This window comes from Lates calcarifer, linkage group LG1 (assembly GCF_001640805.2).
Source record: "Lates calcarifer isolate ASB-BC8 linkage group LG1, TLL_Latcal_v3, whole genome shotgun sequence".
Lineage (NCBI taxonomy): Eukaryota > Metazoa > Chordata > Actinopteri > Centropomidae > Lates > Lates calcarifer.
The window spans coordinates 18,681,705-18,697,488 of NC_066833.1; the positions used below are offsets into that span (position 1 = coordinate 18,681,705).

A 15,784-nucleotide genomic window follows, 5' to 3' on the forward strand; every position below is an offset into this window, starting at 1 on the left:
GAAATAATTTATGTCTCTCATGCTGTTTTGTTGCCACAGTGAAAACAAATTTGCTTTGACTCGCATCTCACAAACCCACTCATTTGTGATGTTAATCTGAGGTCTGTGTCAGATTGTAAGATTTAGTTAATTCATGGGGAAAAGCACATTTTCATAATAACATAATGAATGTCTTAAAAAAGAATGAATTGTATTTCTGTGTCAAGACCTGTTTTACATTGACAAGAAGGGAGCCATTTGCTTGAGTGTGCAGAAGAAGAAAAAAAAGAGACCTGGATGCTACTGTGTATAATTTGCTGCTCTCGACAGTGTTAATGCTTCAAAATGCTAGAGGTGCCTTGTTCATTTTTCTGTGCCTAAGAAAGTAGTCCATGAGTAAGAGCACACAAAGAGCAAAACCTGCTGATTTCCATTTCACAAATGTATTACTCCAGCGATGACACAATTCACGTGAAGTATCTTAATGAGACATGCTACAATGCACTTTTGGGCTGAGTGTGCCACCCCGCACCCCCTCCCCCCGCCCTCCCCTCCGACAAGCTGATGCTTAGCCCCTGGAGACAAGTTAACTCGTGTGCTTTCGTCACCAAACACATCAAACGTAACAGAACCTGTACTCATGTAATCCGCTCTGGTTGACGTATTTTCAGATGCCAGGCTAATAGACAAAACCACAACAGTTGAATCTTTTTTGCTCTGTTCTGCACTACAAAACTTTTTTTTTTTTCTGTTCCCAAAAATATAGTAGTTACTAAAATGTACTGTATGACAATGCATCTGAGGATGAAACCAAAAGGCATCTATTGAAAGGGTGACGAGCCATTTGTTTGTTCAAACAAGTCCAGTAGCTCAAAATTATTTTCTAAGTATTGAGGTGGTAAATATTAACTTCCACTAAATTCTTTATTTTATGAAATAATTTATTGTGTTTTCTATGTACAGTATGTGTACCATTTCAGCATATTACCCCTGTTCCCTCTCTGTAATCAGCTGATGTCAAATTTCTGACGTGGAGCAACAAATAAAGAATTGCTATTATTTAAAAATGATGTTGAGTGTTTAATGTTAGCAAACATTAGCTAGATATTACTGTGACATCATGGAGTGATTTTGCTGACTTCATGAATTGTTTCTATTCATGCTACTGTTACACTGTACTTAGGCCGCCTAATGTGTCACTTCTTAGGAAAAGTTACATATATGATCTTTAAACAGTAATTTTAAAAAAATAAATAAATAAAGCTGGAATAAGCCTCTGCAGATCCATAACTGGGAGAACTGAAAAAAGGCAACAAGTGAAAGCAGTAATATAACTTTAATTATTCAAGTATTTGTTTTTTAATATAAAAAACATACAATATATAACAACAACCCCTTGTGGGATAGATGCTTTCACAGTAAATGTCACATTAGCTTATAATACTACAAAACCTCTGAAAAAAAAGGGAAAATTTGGGCTATGAAAGCCTCATTTTCTGAGAAACACCAAATTTTTCCATGATGTCAGTAGCAGTGCTTCAGTAGTCACTGATATGCCAGATACATATGATAATACATCCAGTCTGAAATGGTCTCAGCTACAGTTAACTCATACTTGCACGGCATGACACTGTGTTTCTCTTGATGTGTGGGGGAGTCGGTGAGCTGAAATAGCTGCTGACGTGCAGCGTACACAACCAAGAGCAGCAGCTGGAGTAACGAGGAGCCGATAACTGAGAGACACAATTACGTCAAGTATGAAAATCTCAAAGTGGGAGAACAAAAAAATGCACCAAAAAAACAGACATCTCAGTTTTTCAGAGAAAAGAGGCAGTGAATTATAATAATGTGTAAACAAAAACATCATCTGGCAAATTCATATAAAAAGAGCATGTGGTGAATTCAGCTATGTCGTTTCATGATTACCAAAATTGTTGATTAAAAATGAACAATTATCTATCTGCTTGGACTGTTTGGAGATTGATAATATACTGAAGCCTTATTTTTAGCTTTGTATTTGACTTTGTTCATAGGAAAGATGCAAAAAGGGGGAGAGAAGCACAAGTGTAGATGTAGTTTTATCCCAACACGATAAGATTAATGTTTTGCATTCTCATTGCTCAAGAATTCCTCTTTCATTTGTAAATAATACTGTAAGATGTAGAATATTATAGATCTAATATAGTAATTTGATACTGTATTGTTTCCTTCACAGAAATTCTCTTTTGGCTTGCACCCTGCAGGAATATCAGGGTGCTGAGTCAGCAGTCATGGAGCTGGTAGAGATTCAGTGTCTTGCTCAAGGACACTTCAGCATGGAAAAAAATGTTGTCAGTGCAAGGACTCGAACCAAGGCTGTCTGGCTAAAACACTGTCCCTACCCATTAGGCCACACTATTTAATGCATGACGCTGATTGACTTAATGCTCATAAAGAACAGAGTGGTCAAACTGTACCTGGAACACAAGAGCAAAATTACTTTCAATAGCAACACCACATTTTAAGTATGCGTGAGAGTACGCGCTTTACAAGCCCCATGCACTCGTTAACAATCGTGACGTGTGGTCAGCAGAAATAGACAAGAGATGGATGCTAATGACAACATCTGTCATGAAATAGAGACTTGCAGGAGCCCTCCATGTTTTTACATTAATCAGTGTCTAACTGGTGAAGTTTGAAGTTTGAAGTTTGAAAAGGAAAAAAAGGCAAAAGGAAATGTTGTTCACCGGTACTGGTACTGTCCTCCTAACATCTCAGGTGCTTCTTGCTGGACATGTCATTCCAAATGCGGTGCATCTCCTCTGGGGAGATCTGGTGGACAGTGATAACCCGTCTGTACCTGCACAGACTGTAGGCCATTTTCCAGTGATTAAAACCACTGTTCTGATAAGGGTGTATACCCAACTTACGCAAACACAGTCCCACGTACACATCCTCTAGGTGCAACAGTCTCGTGTGTAATGAAGTCTTGTAGATGAGCTCAGCTACATCTGCTGAGAACACGTAGCCAGTGCCTGAGCAGAAAGGTGGGTATTTACTATCAGGATACAAGTCTCTGGGCATGTACCACTTACTGCGCATATCCCTAATGGGGCCACCATTTATCACATAGCCGGTGAAATATCTTCTTCTTGGCTTGGTGTTAGGCTTCAGGAGCTTGTAGATCAGATTGTCCATGTTGACAAATATGTCACTGTCTGTCTTCATGACGTACTGTGCTTTGGGGCAGAAGGTGGCCACCCATCGCATGCCCATCATGGTCTTGAGGGTGAGGTTGTGGTAGGAATCAATGAAGTCCTCCACCACGATGTCATGAAAGATCTGACTCTCCTGCTCTACCATCTGGTTCAGGACGTTGTCCGTGTTCCTGCCCAGCAGAAAGATGGTGAGGATGCGGATTTCGCCGAAGGTGCTCTCGTCCCCCCAGGTCTCCCGGATGGCTTGCCGTGCGTCGAACTCCTTGTGCGTGGTGCTGATAAGGATGACCAGGAAGGGAGTGATGCTTTCACACTTCTTGGGCTCGTTGATCACAAATTCAAAGGCATGTGGGTTTAGGGGACGGGTGCGGATGTTGGTGAAGGTGATGTTTTTCTGGGGCTTCACAGTCTTCCGTATGGACACAGACATGTGGCCGACATAGGTGGACGTTGGACGAGATATACTCAGGTACCACAGAGCGCTCGCCCAGCAGACCACTGTCAACAGGTATAAACATGACACTTTTGAAGGCATTATGCTGCATTTAGGTGTATTTTGATGAGCTGGATCTTATAAGGCTTTCTTTCCATTAGCGATGTTTCACCCAGCGAGGCAGCATTAAGCTGCTCCAGCGTGCAGTTTGACATTAATTGCCAGTAATGGATTACATTAGAGAAAAATGATGCTGTATGCGTTTTAATGCAAAGCACTTAAAAATCATTCGGATGTCCAGCTTCTCTTGGTGACACAGCTTCTTCTCCATTTACATCTGAAAGAGAGAGAGAGAGAGAGAGAGGAATCATCCATGAATATCAAAACATATGTATAAGACAGGTCCTTAAAATATATTTTTGAATAACTCATGAGAGAAATCATCATAAACCCCCCCCCACACACACTCACACACATAAAAATCCAATAAAGCCAGCAATGGCAACTAAAATATGAATAAAAGCCACTCTATGGACTTTGCTATCAGCAACTACAGCAACAACTCAAACAAATGAGGAGATGCTGCTCAAATATCATATTATATTTATACAATAAACAACCTGTTGCTCTGTGGCAACACCATAGAGAAACTTGATGCATTGAATTTATCATTCGGGTGTTGGAGTCTAAAATCAATTTCCAAAATGAATTTGTGAAGAAAGGAAAGGGTTCAGATGAAATCAGCATCGAATACATTACACCACAGGATGACACACGTGATAAACACTGTGGTGCCATCAGCCGTCTGGCAAATGTGACTCATAGTCAGACACATTCATATTGTTCATTGTTGGGCTTTAGTCATTATCCACACACATTGTGATGTGAGGATTGGCTGCATACTGCGTTACATCCATGGCTCGCAACAGGCCAGATGTGCTCTGTGGTAATATGTTATTCACATTTTCAATTTTATCTTTGTTTTGCTCTCACATTGAATAATAAACAACACAGAATATTAGAGGGTGACAGTCATAATGAAGCCTATTTGAAAAAAAAAAAAAAAAATAGAGAAGCAAAGTGACATCCTGCTGATGTATTCCCCAGAGCACTGCAAAGTCCTAAACTGCATCTCTGGTTGAAGTATTCAGATTCTTTACTTAACAAAAAGCAGGAACCCAAAAGTCCTACACTAAAAATATTACTTAACCAAAGTGCCAGAGTAATAAGCACCTAAAGTATCAAAAGTTAAAGTAGTCAAAACAGAAAACTGGCCATGCCATGCTGTTATTATTGCTATTGATAAATATCTCAGATATGTACTTAAATACAGCAGTGTAGTGTGTTCAATTACTTTAATGTTCATGTTGGCATATAAATGAATTCTAGTTTTTGCACCAGAGCCTAAAAAAAATTGACATTTTCACCAGTCAAATCATGATCCTAGTTCATAGGTTGACATTTTACAAGAGGAGAGGAGACAAATGCCCTTTCTCAACCCCCCCACAACACACACACACACACACAAAAAAAGGTTTACAAGATCTCTTGTTCTGTGGCTCTGTGGGGTTGGCAGCATTCTGCATGACAGCGTGATACGGTTGCACAAAGGGACACCGTGCCATGATAATCTTCTCCCCCTGGGGCACCCTGCTACCCACCCCAGCTTGTTCAATGCTGCACCGCTGTACCGTCTGCCTGTTACTGAGCTGACAGAAATTTGGCATGTCTATTTTTTGAATAGTCATCCTGCAGCATGGACAGTGAAATGGCATCTGTTTGTGCTTTTGCCCAGGTGGCTGTGCAGCTACGGTACACGTTGGCATGTAGATCATGTATCCTGGCTTTTGAAGCTCTCGGCGACTTTGGTTTTCATCCTGGGAATGCAGATCAGACGATGCACTTCACAGGAGAATGGCCATAATGCAATAGAAGTCTACATTTCCATCTTCAAAGCTGAGGGGTAACAAAATCCACTCTGAGCAGACAAATGTAGCCGTAATGACATGATTTGAATTCCATTTAACAATAGAGTGCAATTACCTGCAGTATATACCCATACTGTACACAAAGGTATTCTGTTATACTGAGAGACATGACGTGAACAACAAGAGACACATGCGTACTTAAAAAAACAGTGCTCTAGCTTTAGTGCCACAGTACAGACCATGAAACATATATAATCTTATACTACACTGTGACTACATCTATACTGTTTATATGAGACAGCTCCAGAACAGATTTTCTGGCAGTAGATTATGGGTTTGAGACTATTTTACAAATGGTATTACTTCTCAGTTTATTTTATACTGAACTGTTTCCCCCCAGAGTCTTTCAGCAAAACTCAGTGTTGAGAATATTTGCTCATGATATCAAACCTCTCCCCCTCTTGCGAAATAACCAATAGATCTCATAGGATTTAGAAACGCAAACAATCGTTACGATAGGTAGGTTCAGAGGAGGGTCGGGCAGGGTGAAGACAGAATAACAGGGGCAGACCAGGCAACGACTGTTTTGCCTTGTGGTTAATAATATAGAAAAGAAAACCCTACGTGAAAGAAAAGGCACATGCTGTGTCTACATATATACACGTACATGTTCAAAGACACAATATCTAGGGCCAGCTGGTAGCAAGTAGTCACTGTGTCCCACATTGTCACTTTGAGATCTCACTCTCCAGACTGTGGCAAAAATATTTATGAGGCAGAACTGAGGCTTATGTTTATGTGACAGTTTATTTGGCTGCCAGTCTGTAAAACATAACCTCCTGTGTCTTTTCAGAACAAACATTTCTAATCTGGTCTGGGTCCTTCATGTGTACATACACCATTAAACAGACTACTCAATTAGTCCCGGAGTCTGATTGATACAGAAGAAAGTGCATTTGACTGCTTGTGAACGTCAACCATTAATTAGTTTGGAATGAAGTGACGATTCTCTGTGCGTAAGCAAAACTGAAGTGGAAGAAATTACATAATAACCACTGTCTGCAAACAGCAGTGACTCGTGTGCTGTGTGTGTGTGTGTTATTTTTGTGGATTATACAGAGAGATATGAAAGAAAAATATATTGAAGATGGAGTAAAAGGAAGTAGGGGTGAAAGGGGGATATGCGAGTGCTAGAGAGGTTGATGGTTCCTCATTATGTTTAGGTTAAACTGTGTACAACTATCTGATCTTAACCATCTTAACAGACCCTACAGTAGCACTGGCTCTAGAGAGGATCTTTTGTGTTTTTATGTAACCTGACAGCCACCGTATGTTCTCCTACACGCCTGGGAGAGAGGGGTGAGGGAAGGGGTAGTCATTTGGTTGCAATCTGCAACCCCCACTGCTAAATGCCACAAAATCACACACACCAGTGCTTTAAACAATGACTTTTGTTGTCAATTCACATCCACCACCTGGTAAATTTCAGGTTCAGCCTCCAGGCATTTGGTTGTGTGGAAGACTTCATGTGGCTTGTCCAGCTTGTGTTTAGACTGTAGCGTGGGGCAGACCTTGCAGGCAGGCCGCCAGACCTTTGCAGAGCTACTATTCCAATCAGTCTCCATAATGCTGGATGTCACACTGAGAGTCAGTCATAAAATCTCCTGCTCTGTGTGACCAGATTGGGCCAGTGACTGGCAGAAAGGATAGTAAAATATAAAACAGTCTACAAGGGGGAGGAACAGGTGTACATGGTCGCACCTCTGAGCGCTGTACCTCCAGGACATGAAACACACGACAGAAACACAACAGGGAGGGGAATGAAATGGGGAAATAATTAGCCTATACTACCAACAGAGACCCAATTTATCATGATTTATTACATAGCAAGAGGTAAACTTGTGCAGGGAACACAGCACAAAGTCAGCCATTCATCAAGACATGACATTTCTTTCTCTAAGCCTCTGGGTTGACTGTTTGGTGGACTGCTTTCTAAAAAGGGGCTGTTACACTCTCCTCTGCACACAACAGAAACATTTTGATTCATGGCCCCATGACCGTCTATAGACAGGTCTCTAAAGTGTTTTTCCAATAACAGCGTCTCTGAACTAATAGATTGCCAGATTGAATTAACTGGTTCATACGAAGCTTATTGCTTATTGAGGAGAGTCTGTGCCAAAAATTTAAATTGATTACCCTGGCTTTCATTTAACCCAACACTCTTTGAATATTGCTGGTTACACTTTTAGCTTTTGATAACAATATTAATTTTATTAATACATGCTTTGCATTTTAATACTTTGCTGCACTCTGCATGAAGACTACAGTATATCCACACCATGCTGTTTTGATGGAAACACCTCAGCAGCATTTAGTGTTCAGTAATATGTAGATGACATTATGAAGGAAGTCCGTGTGGGGTTTTTTTTTGCAAAAACACTGATGACAAGACCGCCTGATGGAGCAGAGATGTGTGAAAAATGATATGAAAACTGCAGCATGGCAAGTGGTGAAGTCTTAAATTCTTCCTGCCCAGCACTGTGCTGCTGAAAGCCACATTTTCAAGCTTATAGCTGAGATTTCAGTGACCTTGAAAAACAAAGGGTGCATTTTCAAAGCTATTACAATATGTTTTTGCTTTTACTTGAACTTCTATATACTTTATGAACCATGTTTGCTGGTAGCCTGTTACAAAACATAAATCAAACAAAAAGCCAAGTTGAAAAGACAACTACACTGCCAGATCCCTTAAACACAAACAAGCCTGTAAAGCTTTTCCATCACTCTGTCTGTATAAATTCTCCACTCCAGAGAGACTGTTGTGTGCTGTAAGATCTGCTGTTCTGGAAACACAGATGGCCTCAGTATATCAACTGAGAAAACACACACTTCCTCTTAGTAATGTGGTATAATGTGGTTGATGAGAGCCATGGTAGATAATTCATATATTAGTGTAGAGACATTTACTGTATTCATTTTTTCTGAGCTGTGCACATTACTCATTGCCACTGTAAGTCTATTTCCCCATGTTCCTATGGTGACCAACAGTTGTCAATATAAAATATGTAACTAAATCTCTTAAATCTCTGGTCATACATGAATGCCCCTTTCCCAAATTTTTTGTTCACTAATTCAGACTGAAGGAGTAGCAACTCACATAAATGGCTGTGGCCTTGTCTGCCGTGACTAGTGCACAAAGATGAAAATTTGTACAATCAAATAAAACCATCACTGTGAAAATGTCACAGTGACATAAGAACAGATTTTATTTTTAAAAATGACCTGTAATAAACTCTGTTATTGTAAAAAGGAGGATGAAATAACATTTCATAATCATGAACTCATAGTTCGATCATGTAGCTTATAATTGTATTGATACATATTATACATTTCATACTATCTTATGCATTGATTAAAGATGCCCTCCAGACAGTATTTTTCATTTCAACTGCTAGATGCAAAATTGTATAGCACACACACAAAATCAACAGTTTAGTCATGTTCAGCATCACTGTGGCCTTGCCTCTGAGATGAGCTGGAGAGATTTGAAACCAGATGAAAAGAATCAGTTTCTCTATTTCCCACAGACCCCCGTCTCTTTCATTGCTCCCTGACTGTAACATTAGGGGAATATTATCATTTACATATTTTATGCTCAGGGCTTGATCTAAATTGTGTTCTGCTATTATTGCAAGCCAAACACTGGGGAAAAATCTATACAGGCAATTAAATGAGTGAAGCTACTTTAGGCTGAATGAAAACTTTTGATAGACTGAAAAATATAAAACTGGGATCCCTGTTACTTTATTCCATATAGTGGCCTGAAATCCCCCGAGTATCGTCACATCTTGAGGTAAATTAATGACTCAATAAATGTTGATCCTCTAACTGAATGTATCTCTGAAACACAGACATGCTTGGGTGGTGGACTTCTTTCTACTGCACACACAGTGCAAATAAAATGCAGGATTGGCTTTATAATGGGCTAATTGCAGAAAGAACAGTTTTAGCCTGACATCCTGAATTAAAGAACTAAAATGTAAAATAATTCTACACAGGGGTTGCTGGTGAGTAGTCACCAGATTTCATTATCACACTAACACAATTTTATGAAGGGCCGTTCATATTCATATACAGTAGTGTGAGGGCAGTGCATGGCTAATTAATTTACTAATTGATTGTCTCACTGACTGAGGGTGAAGAACTGACCGTTAACTAAACCAGTGATTGTCGAGTCAGACTATCATGGTAGTCATTTCTTAGAATTGACATAATGAGGAAATGGTTTTGATGAACGCATCTGCACAGTCACAAAATGTTCACACGTGTCAAAACATGACCTTTGTTTCTCATGGTTGTGTTTTTGCACTCAACTCAACTGAACCTAACCACACGTCTTAGTCCTGCATTTTGTACACCATTTATCCACATCCATCCATGAATTGCGAGTGGCTGATAATAGAATTGTTGACAACTGTATAAAACCTATTTGTCAGTTAGGGAAATGTCATAAACAAGAAAGACAATATACATCTGTATCAACTGATGTAGAAAACTTATATGGTCAGTATTTGAAGGTGGTGCAAAAATTTCTACTCTTCTCGAGGACAATGTGAAGAAAATGTAATGTTTTGACAACTTTTTGTTATTTATTTCATGAATTATAACTTATTTAATCTATTTTGATAATGTCCCTCACTTATGATTTTTATCTACGATGATGTAAAAACAAAACAGAAAAACAAATGAGTGGTATAGAACTGCAATTACTTGTAGACAGGGTTGCAATACTCTTCCACAAGTGTGCTATATGCTTGTTCTGCTATATTTTGAATAAGACTGGGTTGCTAATTCCAATATATTTAATTGTTTATTAGCATGATATTGTCTTCGGGCAACCTCCACTCCTGTGGGACTCTGCTGTAATTATTACCAAGCAGAACATAGAGTTTTGAAGGGATCCTACCCTCAGACACTTGCTGGAAAAAATGTTGTTGCTAATTTTAAGCCAGTGCACGGCACAGTCTGTAAATAAATCATTAGCTGTGTCTGAAACAATAAGATTCATTTGCAGGTTTTACTGATGACAGGTCGGTGCCAGAGGAGTAATAATAGTGACAGACAAACTTGAGGAGGGATTAAAAAGTGGAGTCAAAGATCCTGACTCGCCGGTTACCATGGGGACTGGTTGCAACTTTCTGCCATCAGGTGTTGCTGAAAAATGTTAGTGATGAAGCAGGATGAGTTGGATGTTTTCAAAGCCAAGCTGCAGACAAACAGGAAACTGCCACCCCACTGGGATGATGGCAGCATTCTTTGTACCTCAGCAGATGTTGCCCAGTGCCCACTGCTCTTTTTTTCCCCTTCCTCAATGGCACCTGGTCTTGCAGGCTGCACACAGAATATAAATTCTCACCTTGATGCCAGTAAAGGACACGCTGTGGTTAAAAAAAGAAAAGCAAATAAATATATAAGTAATAATCCAATTTATTGCCAGTTTTAAACCATCAACCACCTCCTCAATTTTTAATGAGCTACTTTGTCTGTTAAATATCCCAGAGATGGATCACTCTTAATGCACAGCTGGCTTGATGGATATTTAATACCATCGCACGTAATAGTAGCACTGAAAGAATGTCAAGAGATGTGAAGAGTAAAATGAAACTTCTTCTTCATTACTAGCATTACCAAGCAACTGTCTGCCCAGTGAAAAAATGAGCTAATATCTAACATTAATTTCTCAATTTATAACACTTTGAAGAGTATGAAAATTGATTATGCAAAATATTACACATAGTTCACTATATGGAAATACCATACATAATAATTACAGAGTTAATCAAAATGCTTCAGTTTAGAAAGCCCCATGAGTAAAGTCCACTGCCCTGCATCAATCAGATCAACTCCTCTGTGTTATTGCCCTTACAGCTGAAAATAGTGGATAATATATCTGTTCACAGGCTGCCAATAAAAAACTGTGATACCCAATAACTTGAGATTAATCAGTAGCCACTCTCATGAAGCTGATTGAGAGGATGCCAAGAGTGTGCAAAGCTGTCATCTAAGCAAAAGGTGGCTACTTTGAAGAATTTAAAGTATAAAACATATTCTGGTCTGTTAACACTTTTTTGTTTATAACATGTGTTCCTTCATAGTTTCGATATCTTCAGTATTAATCTACAATGTGGAAAATAATAAAAATAAAGAAAAACCATTGAATGAGAAGGTATGTCCAAACTTTTGAGTGGCACTCTATTCAGTAAGATTGGGTAAGATCATTGAAATTAGCATATATTAGGTTTGAGTTCTGCTTCCACGCTTCACTTTCACTGGTTTTCCATGTAAAGTATCCTGCAGTGACCGTTCTCTGTTTGGACCAGAGGTGTGTTTCTATAGGCCCTCCAACAAATGATTTCTTGCAGTAAACTACACTATAGGTGAGGAGACACCTGATACTAAACTTAAATGAGTCTAGCAGAAAAACCAACAAACAGCCACTACTTCGCTTGAAAAATGGAAGCACAGCTGTTTTACATTGGGTATCTCATCCCCCAGTATGCAATACATTTGTTTGTATGTTATTAAAACTGTAATATAAGTAGCTTATTTATAGCTATTGAAGTTGTTGTTTAAGATAGTGGAGTTACAGTGTACTGCATTAACAGAGAATTTACAGAAGTACAGAGGATTGCTGGGTTAACTTTCTCACAAAAGCATTTAAGAGTCTTTATTTCAGATGAAGTTCAATATGTGAACAAGATATTGAAGCATTTCCTTTGTTGTAGTACATATGAGAATAATCCCTGGGGAACACTATGAAAAACACAAGTGACTCGCTTCTACAAAAGAAAATACTGTCACTGTTGTGGTTACTGTGTCTCCTTTTATCCTGTGTCCTGTGCATCCAGTCCTGTTCTGTGTGTTTCCCTGTCTTGTCCCGACTAATATGATGTGAAGGACCCTCCTTACTGAGGCCAAGACACTGCATTAAACAGAACAGCGATCAGACTCTGATTCTTCTCAAGCCCTGTCACTATCTCCCACAAAAAGATATACCAATTAAAACTTTAATCCCTTGAACTGTAATCTCACTTTAATTGTTTAAATATTGATAAAAATGTTAAAATAAATCTATGTTCCCCTTTTTCAGCCTGTTACACACTCTGTATGCAGTTGTGATAACAGTGCTGGAAGAACTGCTGCCAAACAGATGGCAGATCAGCACATACAACAGATTTATGGGGTTGAATACTATCAAGCTTGAGGATTAAGCGAACACCTGATGAATTGACGTGTGAGTCTATAAAGCACGGCAGGAGTTTAGAGCTCTGACTCTGAACTGAGTATGATGCATATGACAGAGTATGAATGATGAAAACTGTACAGTGACTGACTGGTCTGTTCCAGAGCAGCCAAAATATCCCAACTCTACTCAAACAACTACTTACTGGTGTTCTATTACAGAAGGAAGACTTAAGGCTATTTGCATGACCGTGGGGACAGCAAGTAAATTTGCCATCCATCCTTTAATTACTCCTGGATAAATGCTGAATGCTTAGTGTTTTATTAATTAAATGATCAGGAGGCAATACTCTATATTCTGTATTCATCCCACATACCACAGTGAATTCCTTGTGTAGCCAGAGCTGGATGTAGCTTAATCCTCTGTACCATCATCACCACCACAATGATCAACGAGCCAAACAGTTGCAGTTGGAGTTTTATTGGCAATAAGAACAATATACCATAATGGCAGCTTGTCCTTTAAATCTGCAACATACAGTGGAGTACATACAGCAAAATAGAGAACAAAGCTTAAATAAAGATATTTCACAGGACTTGTAATTTATCCCAAACATGACTGACACCCTTTGAAGATTTAAGGATGTATTCCATGATTTAAATAATGAAAATAATGACTCAGGCAAGGCTTTCCAGAGCTTCTGGCTAGAAGTTATTATGTAGAAGATTATGATACACAAAATGCCACCTGTGCATTTAAGAATCAGCTCTCAAATGTCAGGCAAGCACAACTTTGAGTGATGTGTTCAATGTTACAGAGTGTGCCCTGGATTTTTGGTATTAGCACACAGCCAGAGGATAAATTGGACTGGGGCTATCCGGGCATCGGACCTGGCACACAGGCTCCCAGACATCATCAGGCTAGGCTAAGCCCTGACATATCCTCCTTTAACAGCAAGATTATTCAGTCATACTTTTCTATTGTGGAGACAAAAAAGTATTGTTTACATGCTTGTCATTAAAATGAACAAAAACTTGAATTCTAAGTGCTTTGTTTTCTTGCTTTAAAGGATTGACAATTCTACTAACCACTCATTGTGTGCTGTGTCACTGGCACTGACACCAGCAGCACCAGTCAGTCACACACTGTCAGTCATGCAGCTTAGGTAAACCAGGGCTTACTGGGCAAGCCTTTTGCTTTTAAAGTGGATCTAATATGTTATGGCTGTGGGATATAAAGTTAATTGTATTAATAGTTAAATGATCATAGTTGTAACTGAATTGTTTTTATTATTTATTATGATAGTATATATTACTACAACCTGTCATTCATTATCTGTTTATAATGAACGATAAATCTCCACATGCTGTACGGATACCCACAGGAGTTGTTGATAAATACATTTTAAAAATGCTAGCATCTGCTTACAGCTACACTATAGTGTGTCAGAAGCTGTTGCCATGGCAATACTGGCAAGACAGAAAGCTTGAAAGCCACAATACATTTACCTTGAAGTTTCTTACTGAAAAGTTTACTGAGATCAACTGACTTTTGATGTGACACTTTGAAAGTTTTACTCTTATCACCACTTACAAACTCCCACTGCCACTCATAAGGCCATGAATCATTTCATTAAAAAATCTGATCTACCTAAGCTGGTTACATTCTATTCACTGAGCCCTGTGAGGAAATGTGTCTTTTGTGTATGACCATTATAATAACAGATGTCTCCAATATCATGTCCATCCCATTTTATCAGTGAGGGTGGACTAAATATTAGAAATACCTACCAGTATAATGCAATGCAATTCAAAAGCACCTCAGGCTTTAATTTTCAAAATGATCATAGATTTGAATAAAAATCTCTCTAAAACAAATATTGAACATTATAACCTTCATGAAGGTAGGATTTATCGCAGCACTGTTATATTAGACTGCATTAGTTTTAGACTGTGTACTAATAAACTGGAAACTGGGTGCATATGAGCAATTTCCAAATAAACAGCAATACATTAGTCAACAAAAACTCATCTTTTTGTAAATTCCTCTTGCATTACATGTCAATAGAGTCCATAATAGTAATCCAAATAGTCTATTAGCATCTAAAATACAGTTACAATGTGTCATTAGAAGGGATTATTTGGAGAGGATCATTAGTCTGCTTTTGCAAATATTGTCAGATGTGGGTTATGAAACTATAGTGCAGGCATGTACTCCAGTTTTATCAGTCAAACTGAGAACAAAGGAAAATGCTGTTTACTTTTTCCTGCATTCATACAGAAAAAATCATCGCCTCTGTCTTCCCCACTGATGGAGGGACATGATAGGAGTATATTTTCATGTGTTAAAAAAGAGACAGGCCTGATCACATGCCATCAGTTGTGCAGAATTGGGTAGCAATGCAGAGACTTAATGAGAGGATGTTTGCTATGGAGCCTCTCCAGCCAACCGTGTCACATCACAGAGCAGCCAGGTAGTCATTAGAGGGACAGATGGTGATGCGGCTGATTGGTCTCTCTGCTGACCTATTTGAAGGTGTTTTTCTTCATCATGCCTCTCCTCTGAAGTGGTGAGCAGTGTAGGAAATAGTGAAGCACAAATAAAGACAGAAATGCAAAGTACACTTCAGTAGTCTGCGGGACACCTATTGCAGCTTTGATGTGTGGGAGACTCTACAGTGCTCAATGATTTTTGTGGATTACTCATGATTAAAACAAAAAATCTTGTCTTTTTATTGCAGCCATGAAACCATATGATAAACTGTCACTTTTCCATCTTAAAATGTTCCTTTTGCAAAAGAAAAAAAAAATCATCTGCAAGGAGGACCTGAGATGGATTACATGCAAAATGAAAATGTTGAAGCTGGATTAAATGGGAAAGTAAAGATGATTGTATGTTGGTCTGTGCAACAACAAGGGATGTGCTGAATGAAATATGAAATGCAAGGAAAATGAGAAGGCTGCTTCACTATCTGAGCAGCTGTTTCCAGAGATCCCCTTAATAA

The 15,784-nt window shown here is 38.9% G+C and overlaps 1 protein-coding gene across 1 annotated transcript in view; it reads right to left on the reverse strand.

Moving 5' to 3' along the window:
• Nucleotides 1–7: 7 nt before the first annotated feature.
• b3galt1b (UDP-Gal:betaGlcNAc beta 1,3-galactosyltransferase, polypeptide 1b) overlaps nucleotides 8–15,784 on the reverse strand; it is a 41,014-nt gene continuing 25,237 nt past the window's right edge. The window contains exon 2 of the mRNA XM_018684752.2: nucleotides 8–3,946. Coding sequence (XP_018540268.1) covers nucleotides 2,725–3,711 — 987 coding nt within the window. The 5' untranslated portion in view covers nucleotides 3,712–3,946 and the 3' untranslated portion in view covers nucleotides 8–2,724. The remainder of the gene's footprint in view (nucleotides 3,947–15,784) is intronic.